We start from the raw sequence: 9,518 nt of genomic DNA, 5'->3' as shown, positions 1-9,518 counted from the left end.
CTTTGGAAACCATCAGAAAGTTCTCTAGTGGATGCCTCCCTGCTGATGTTGCCTTGGGTGCTGGGAGATGGAAGCACTCAGCCTGCAGGGGAGGAAGCTGCCCACAGAGCCATGCCACATCCATGGGAAGAGCCATGAGCCCAGGCAGCAAACCGGATATCAAATGGCATTCTGGGAATGGTGGCAGAGGATGACATAGGTTCAAGGCCAGCCCCCACCTGCACACAGCTGGGTCACTTTGCTCATTCTTTGCCCCATCTCAAAGCATCAGTGAGTGTGCGTATGGCTGTGTGCTGGGGCTGTGTGCTGTGCCACTCTCTGGGGTAGTTATTTTGTTGATTAACTTATGTACCATTGCTTTAGGCTGCTCTGTGATTTACATTAAAATGACTAATTAGAGGAAAAAAAGCCATTAACAGAGGAACCAAGCAGATGTTGTTTATGGCTTTAAAGAACAATCTTCCCCCCAAAGGGAAATATGCAAGTCTGGGGTCAGTAAAAGCCTTAGTCTCCTCCCAGCTTTTGATATCTGTCCCCAGCTGTCTAGAGGTCCTGGGGAAGCTTCTTGTCCTAACAGTCCCGTGTCACCCATGGGAGTGGGTTGGGACGAGGAGTGTCTCAGCTGTGTTGGTGTGCCTCATGGAAGAGGACAACAGCTTGATGAACACTGGGTGGCATGAAGTTGGAGGCTGGCCGGGGGAAGCAACTCGGATGGCTCCCAACTTTGCATTCTCATGGGTATGGTATGGGCAATTCTGTCGAAAGTGTCTTCCCAGACCCTCTGCCATCCCCACTGCAGCTTGCCCGACCAGCACCTGACACTCAGGTAATAAATAAGGCCATCCCTGTCAGCCCATAGGGAAGCTTCAGACTCATCAGGCAGATAGTAATATCCTGTATATAGTCCTCTGCCTGGAGTGATGGCTTCCACTCCTGGTGGGACCATCTAGAGGAGAATAGGTAGACCAGATAGTTGTGGGGGCCCATCACGTAGGTTCTCAGAACCAGAACTCAGCTGAGACAGCACCTTATCACTTATGATCTGTGTTCCAGAGACTGAAGATGACAGTCCCTACCTATAATTCACATATAAGTCTGGCATAGCGAGAGTCATCAACCCCCTACTTTATAAAGAAAAGAACTCTGGATGATGAGGATTTTGAAACAGGACGCTAGTAGAAAGCCATAGTCAACATGGAAAAAACACTTGACAAGTGAGGACCAAGCAGATAAGCAGATGCCTCAGAGACAAATGAAGTGAATGAAATAAAAACAAAATCTACTCCTTTTATTGTATATGAATGACTGTTTAGCCTGCATGTAGATTGTGCACCACATGCCTTCCTAGTGCCTGCAGAGGTCAGAAGATGGCATCAGATCCCCTGGAACTGGAGTTACAGACTGCTGTGAGCTATCATGTGGGTGCTGGGAGCCAAACCTGGGTTCTTTGCAAGAGCAAGTGCTCTAAACCACTGAGCCATCTCTCTAGCCCCATGAATGAAGTTTTAATAAGCTCAGTTTTGAGGGCTATATATATAGCTCACTGGCAGAAGCCTTGTCTAGCCTTAGCAGGACCTGGGATCCCATCCTTAACAGTAAAAATAAAATAAAATAAAATGGAACAATCTGGTGGCCCTGGCTTTGACTTCGCTGATTCATTCCGCCCCAGAGCTTGTGGAAAGGAGCAGTGGCTGGGCGATTTCTGTGGCCTGCTGTCATGTGTAGCATGTGTTCTAGGGACTCAAGGCTACTGTGTGGTCCTTAGAAGAAACAGTCCCCTCCAAACATGTGACTTCAGAAGCTGGGAATGACCCAGGCATTACTCCAGCTGGGGACTTGGGATCTCTTCTACTTTGGGAGGTTCTAGAACTCTGTACTCTAGGGTTAAGGCATTTGGTGAGAAACCAGAATTTCAAATTCTGAACCAAGTAGCCTACAATGACACAGGTACCACCTAAGAGACTCAAACAGGAAAGTGAGACCCGAAGGGGCCATTGATGTCTTAGCAGGATTGTTGGGCTTCAAACTCCCATGATAGCATCTTATTGAACCTTACTGGGTCTTAGGTGATCTCTGTCCCTCACATGGGACAGCCCGGCTACTTACTCTGTGTGCCGCTAGGACTCCATTATTCTGTCCCCATATCTTTGACCCATCTCAACTGAGTAGAGCTTTAAAAAAAGAAAGAAAAAAGAAACAAGCCATTCAAAAGGGCTGTGAATCCTGAAGAGACATCAACTCCTCTCACTCAGTAGAGAGTGCCATTCTCATTAAAATGCTCCAGTGTGAGGCTGGAGAGATGGCTCAGAGGTTAAGAGCAATGACTGCTCTTCCAAAGGTCATGAGTTCAATTCCCAGCAACCATATGGTGGCCTGTTCTGGCTTGCAGGCAGAGTATTGTATACATAATAAATAAATCTTTAAAAAAAAAATGCTCCAGTGTGGCTCAAAAACCCTTGGTCTTGACCTCGACAAGTATTGGGAATCCTTCCTGCCTGGATGGCAGGAGTGTCCCCTCCTCCACTGGGGGCTGTTGTCACTGGTCCTGACTCTTGCTCTGGCCCAGGAGATACAAGTGAAGTATCATCAGGGAGGCTTCACTTCCCAAGGTGTGAGACAGATAACGGGTAGAGGGAAGGTTCTAGCTCTCTGCTTGCTCCTTGTATGAAAGCAGTTCAGAGGCACAGTCTGTCACAGCAGGGGGCTCATGGTACCAGAGCCTGAGGCAGCCACAGTCAGGAAGCAGAGGGAGATGAGTGCCTGTGCTCAGATCTCTTTCTCCTTCTTCATTTGGACCCTGTGGAAATGCACTGCCCAGATTTAGGGTGATTCTTTCCACCTTAATTAACTGAAATAATGCCCGTGTCCTGGGCATGGCGGCTCGGGCGGATCTCTGTGAGTTCCAGGCCAGCCTGCTCTACATAGTGAAGTTCCCACACAGACAGGACTACATAGCAAGACTGGGTCTCAAAAACAAAACAAAACAAAATTAAAAAAAAAAAAAAAGGAAGAAAGAAAAAAAAGAAGGAAATAAATAATAGCTGACAGATGTGCCCAGACATTTGATCCTATGGTTATTCTAAATCCCATCATACTGACAATCTATATTAATTCTCTCTGTCTCTCTCTATCCTCTCTGTCTCTGTCTCTGTCTCTGTCTGTCTGTCTGTCTGTCTGTCTGTCTGTCTCTCTCTCTCTCTCTCTCTCTCTCTCTCTCTCTTTCTCACACACACACACACACACACACACACACCTAACCAGAGGCAGACTGGCGTCTATGAGTCTAAATTTAAAATGTCCCCTTTGCATTGGTTTTCTGTCACTTGAAGCCTAAAGCAGTCCTACCAGGTACAAGAATGGCTAGCCGTGTTCCTCGAGGGAAGTGCTTCCTAACCTCCGTGCCTTGTGTCTGTTTCAGAGGGTCTTGCTGTTGGTGTAGGATTTGGAGCTATAGAAAAGACTGCATCTGCCACCTTCGAGAGTGCCAGGTAAGCCAGTGCATGGGGCCTGGAGCGTGAGCCTCGCACTCCTCTGTTCTCTGCTCTTAATACCTGGTCAGCTGCTGGCACAGGGTTGCTAAGCACCCTCAGCCCATCATGGCAAGAGTAATGAGGTTAGAGGAAGTTCATATGTGAGCGAAGTACTCAGTCAGACAAGCAGGCTTGTTCTCACAGGAGGCTACTTGGTAAATGCAACCAAGATATAACTGCATGCTGTGAGACGTACGACGACTAAGGGGAAGGGTTAGCAGAGGCAGAGGCCAGTGTTCTGTGTGGCTCCATCCTTTTGGAAGTCTGTTTCTCTTGGCATTGGCCTTTCCTGGTGTTCCCCGCCCTCCTGTTTTTAGATTGGCTTCCCAGAAGGTTCCTTTGCCTGTTTCTCACACAATGAGAAATGTGAGGTCCAGCAGTCTGTCCCTGGAGCATCCTCTCTTTTCATTTCATGCACGTTCCCAGGCACGCTCCTCCATTCCTGGGGGACCTATTTTCCATCTACTTGCAAGTGGCACCCACACCTAGCTCCAGCCCAACCCTGAGCTCCTTCCCACGGGGCTGGCCACCTTGAGACATCTCTGCACAGGTGTCTCTCAGGGTCTCTGCTCAGCATTTCAAGTTGAGCTTTCCTGTCACCGTCTCTGTCCTACGAGTTCTGTCCCTCCTTCAGGGTTGCCTTCCACCAGCTTGCATTCTGCCAGCCAAGCTAAGGCACTGCCATTTTCACCATTTGACCGCCCCTCTCCTCCAGACCATCCGTCCTTCTTCCCCTCACCTCATTCCAGCCGCGCGGTATCGTTTACACCTCATGTGATAAGCTCTGCAAGGCCACCCACACTCACCCAGCTATGACGACTCCGTCCTCCAGGCTGAAGGCCAGCAGCATGGGGCCTCTCATCCAAGGGCCACCATCTCAGCTGCCTCCGGAGGGCGGAGGGCGAGGGATGCAAGGATGAGTGGAAACAATAGGGCAGAGATGGCTGGGGATGGTAAACACAGAGGGGATTTATCAAACCCACTGTAAGAGCGCCTGGACCCACGAGTAGTTGGAAACATCGTGTATGTAAGGGCTAGAGAGCCAGCTTGTACAATGCCTCTTGTACAAGAGTGAAGATCTGAGTGTGGTCCTGGAACCCACGGAGTGGAGACAGCAGGCAGTGTGGTGCGTACTGGTAACCCTGGCACTGAGGAGGCAAGACAGGAATGTCTCTGGGACTAGCTGACCAGCCAGCCTAAGGTCAGTGAGACATCCTCTCTCAAAAACAAAATGGTGGACAGAGCATAGTGAACAACACCTCAAGGTTGTCTTCAGGCCTCCACATGCACAGTCACACACATGTACCTCTCCTGTGAGGATAACCTGTGTCTACTGGCCAGGAGTATCAGAAAGAGTTTCCCTCATTACTCCTTCTCCATCTTTACACGAGGCCTTTACACACAGCTGCAGGGCTGAGGCTACACCTGTGTTTGTATCTCTGTCCCCAGATGCTGCGGAGCCCTGTGGTTTACATGCCCTCACAGGCCAACACTGCATCCTAGGCCTATGTGTTAAAAGGTGTCTTTGCTCCATGAAGCTCCGAACATGCAAGCAGCACTGGCAGATGCTAGGTTGAAGTGTAGTCTTAGCCTTTCCTTCTACCTCTTGGCCTCTTGGCCAAAGCCATTTTCACTCTAGCATCATAATGAAAATAGTGCCTTTTGTAAAAAGTTAAATGAGAAAGTGGGTGAAGGAATGAAGGAAGGGCCTTTAGAATGTAAGGAATATAAAAATATAATAAAATAAAATAGAACCTAGGGCTGCTGATGCCTCATGACATCCCACAGACCGCTTTGCTCCTATGGCCTGGGAGAGGGCAGGCTTGGCTCTCTGCCCACTTGGCATAGCCAAATTGGACTTGACTTCATCAGGCCATGAGAACCTCCAGGCTAACACAGTGTCCCTGGGTCTGAGAGCCCCAGGGAGCTGACCTTAAAAACATTCAAAGGCCAAGCTCTCCCAGAACATGGGAGACCACATGTGCCTCCATGAAGTCAGTGCCTGCAAGTGACAGCCATGCCCCGGGCGCTGTACTCATAGATAGGCCAGGCTCTGTTTGGTGGCACCATACCCCGGTGACATTGTGATATCAACTCTGATATTCCTCTCACGAGAAGAAAGGTGGTGGCCTGTGAGATTCTGTCCCTCTGGCAGCCATAGATGGAGAAGGAAAGCTTGATGAACCACAGGTGGGGCAGGCAAGCGCCTTTGATCTTTGAGACTGTCGAGGCCAAACCAAGCCTATGGTCAGGCCTAGGCCTGTGAGGTGCTTGTGTGTATGCAGTGAGCTCAAGGGAGGTGACTCAGCTTTTGAGCCAGTGCTGTAAGTAGAGTCCAGGGAAGAGGGCTGTGGGGACATGCACATGCCATGAGGACATCCAAGGTCCTGTCTTGGATTGCCGCCTGCAGCTTTTGCGTGGTGCATTTTGGTAGGTCCACCCTCACTTGTCAGGGGTGGACCCTTCTCTTTGTAAGGAAAAGAACTTCCGGTGAAATCAAGATGTCCTTAGCGTTGAACAGGTCAGCAGGAAGTGGGGGTGTGGTGTCCCTGAGTTACCACACCGAGTAAGGAACTCTGCACCTGCCCCCCCCCCCCCCCGTCTGTCCTGGACTCACCCAGTGCTTGATTTAGGGTCTCACAGAATGTGCAGATGCTTCGTCTTTTGATCTATATTCACTCACCCTCTCACTTGCCCATTCATCTGTGTGCACCTCAGTGGGCACCGGTGCATCCCCGACACTGTGCAGCTGCTGGTAAAAACACGGTTTGTATAGCACTGGTCCAAGAGCAGGAAAGGCGCCCCAGTCCTTCCAGCAGCAGGGTGAACTCAGCTGGCCTGGATGGTCCTTCTCAAAGGAACCAAGGAACACCAACAGTATCCATGGCCTAGAGAAGAAAACATCACGTGCTCATGAAAAGGGGGCTCCAAAAGCAAAGTGGTTAGTGGCCTCCAAGCCCAGGAGAGGTGTGCATGCACACGTGACCTTTCCCGTGGGGTTCAGGAAGCAACGACAGCCCAGGTACGGAGATCAGGACCTGGGCATACTACGTGCGAATGTAAGGGGCTGCAAAATGCTCCGTGGTCCAAGAACTTGCACGGGGAGTTAGGTCTACAGCAGAGCAAATTATAAGATACCAAAACCTCAGACCTGCACTGCTCAAGGCTGTAGAGTATAAATTATATACTCTATCCTGGCCTGAAAGGCATGAATAAAGAAACCACAAATCCAGGGGGTCTCAAGGCAGACACTTATGTATAAGATTAAAACAAAATGAAGGGACTGGAGAAGATGGCTCAGTGACTAACAGAACACTTGCTGCTCTTCTTCTAGAGGACCAGAGTTCAGTTTGGTTCCCAGTGCCCGTATCAGGTGGTTCACCTCTGCCTATAACTCCAGCTCTACAGAGCCCAAGGAGCTCTTCTGGCCTTTTCAGGCACTCATCTACCCTCCTAAGTGTGTATGTGTGTACACACACACACACACACACACACACACACACACACATACACACACACACCCCACACACACACACACCATAAGTAATAGTAATACATAGCAACAATAATATAAAGGATTTTTTGGGTATTTTTTGTTTTTCGGGACAAGGTCTCTCTGTGTAACCTTGGCTGTCCTAGACTCACTTTGTAGACCACGCTGGCCTCGAACTCACAGCAATCCACCTGCCTCTGCCTCCCAAGTGCTGGGATTAAAGGTGTGCGCCACCATGCCCGGCATATAAAGTATTTTTTTAAACACTAAAACAAAAACAAAATAGAGACAAAGTCAGATAGGAGGACCAACTACCACCAAGGAAAAGAATGACATCCGCAAAACTACAAGTGTGAAAAAGACGTCAAACTCATGTGACCAGCCTCTCCCAAGTTCTCGGTATTATCAGAATTAAGGGCATTGGAGACACAGGCCAGGCCAGGCCAGAGGCCCTGAACATAAGATGCTGCCCTTGTTGGGATCCCAGAGCCATCGGAGGAAGTTGATAAGTCGTCTAAATCTGCCCTGTTGTATAGTTAGCGATATTGCCTCACTGAGAAACAAACAAACAAACAAACAAATGTACCCTTTTATGTAGACATTAAGAACTAGGGGACTGAGACTGGGGTGTTGGCGCATGCCTTTAATCCCTGCACTCGGGAGGCAGAGGCAGGCAGATCTCTGAGTTTGAGGCCAGCCTGGTCTACAAAGTGAGTTCAGGACAGCCAAGGCTACACAGAGAGAAACCCTGTCTTGAAAAACCATAAATAAATAAATAAATAAATAAATAAATAAATAAATAGAAAGAAAGAAAGACAGACAACCATACAGACAACCATAAGAGAGTAGTTTTGCCTCAACAGGAAGCTCTGAAAAGACCCAGTGCGAACGCTAATAAAAACAAAGCCGATGCTAGTTCAGCAACAGTTTTTCCTTGAGGTGGGGACCCACAGAAGGAGTAGAGGGGTATTGTATGAAGGGGAACAGACTACAGGATGATGAGACAGGCATGTGTTTATATGTACCTGATAGCATGAGCTCAAACAGTTTAAAAGCAAACCAGGTCTCAACTGTGACGATAGAGAGAAGCTACGGTCACAACCCTGCCAGACACATGTTAAGAGCATGTCAGGAAAGTGAACAGAACGGAGAATACACATAGCAGACTTTTCCATCCTGGGTGATTCCTTTTTTAAAAAAAAAAATCTGAGTGTATTTGTATGTGTGTGAGTGAGGAGGGTATGTACATGACACGGCATGCCTCTGGAGGTCAGAGGACAATCTCAGGGGTCAGTCCTTGTGTGACGAAACCTTTCCTGACAGCACATTCTACCCAGCCCAGCAAGGACACCCACAACAGACTACAGAACAAACACCACCAAAGTCCAACTTGGTGAACCACTGAGTTTTATTGGGGTTACTTACAGGAATATGGGGGAGGGGTCACTTATAGGAGCAGAAATGACTCCAAGTCAGCCGTGTCACCAAGTCCCACCCCAGCGTGGGTGACAGCTCACAGGAGCTGGGAAACCTGGAGCACCCTGCACAGCCTGCAGGCAGCTCAGCAGGCTGGAGCCAAGGGACTCTGGTGTAAACCTCTTCCAGGCGACTCAGGGCTAGTCTCTTCAACTTCTAGGCAGCTGGTCTGGTCTCGTTTTTTTGTTTTTGTTTCGTTTTTACAGTTCTTCTTCCCTGACCCTTTTTTTAAACGGTCTAGCTTGAATCTTTGCCGCACAAAGGGACCACTCAGCTTTCATTGCTTACCCTTCCAGGGAGGGGCCTGGTGAATTTGGTCAGTTTCAGGGACTTCCTGCAGCTATTTTGAGTTGCTTACTTTTTGCCTAAGGAGCCTCCCTGCGGAATGAAGTGCTCAGTCTCCGAGGAGGCTATTAAAGACCCCTCCTTCTACCTCGAAACAGTCTCCTGTTTGTCACTGTGTAACCAAGCTAGCCTGTCCACGAGCTCCCAGGATTCTGCGGTCTCCACCTCCCGTCCTGCCAGAGTCACGTTGGGATGATGAGCACACTACCATGTCTGGCTTTATGTGTGCTCTGATGATTCAAACCCAGGCTCCTTGATGCTTCTTTATTGGAAACACTTTTCCCACTGAGCCATCTTTCCGGCCCTGAAGCCGTGGCCTTTTTAAGCACACGCTTTTGTTTCCCAAAGATGCCTGGTGCCGTGCCACAGAGCCATTAATCGCTCAGGCCTTTATCATCCAGGCCACATTATCAGACTTCGGTGTGATATAATTGATCATCATTAACAGAAGCAGCAGACAGCATAATTTGTGAGTGGGCATTTAAAACCAGAAGGAGCATTAAGATCTGCATAATCTAAGGAGCGATGGAAACCAGACCATCTAAGAACCCAGAAATGGGGTGAGCCTTCTACAATTGTAGTGTGAATTTCAACCAAGCATAAGGGCAGTCAGCTGGCATAAGTGGGGACGATAGAACAGTAAGTAGAATGCAGTAAGTAGATGCCCAGGGCGC

The 9,518-nt window shown here is 48.9% G+C and overlaps 1 protein-coding gene across 4 annotated transcripts in view; it reads left to right on the top strand.

Annotated features, from left to right (window-relative positions):
- SLC39A11 (solute carrier family 39 member 11) overlaps positions 1–9,518 on the top strand; it is a 393,631-nt gene that overhangs the window by 325,279 nt on the left and 58,834 nt on the right. For all 4 annotated transcript variants that reach the window (XM_084749393.1, XM_084749394.1, XM_084749395.1 and 1 more), the window contains exon 7: positions 3,419–3,488. In XM_084749393.1, coding sequence (XP_084605519.1) covers positions 3,419–3,488 — 70 coding nt within the window. The remainder of the gene's footprint in view (positions 1–3,418; positions 3,489–9,518) is intronic.

This window comes from Acomys minous, assembly GCF_964271855.1.
Source record: "Acomys minous genome assembly, chromosome: 12".
NCBI classification, from domain to species: domain Eukaryota; kingdom Metazoa; phylum Chordata; class Mammalia; order Rodentia; family Muridae; genus Acomys; species Acomys minous.
This window is presented reverse-complemented; position numbering and strand designations above follow the sequence as displayed.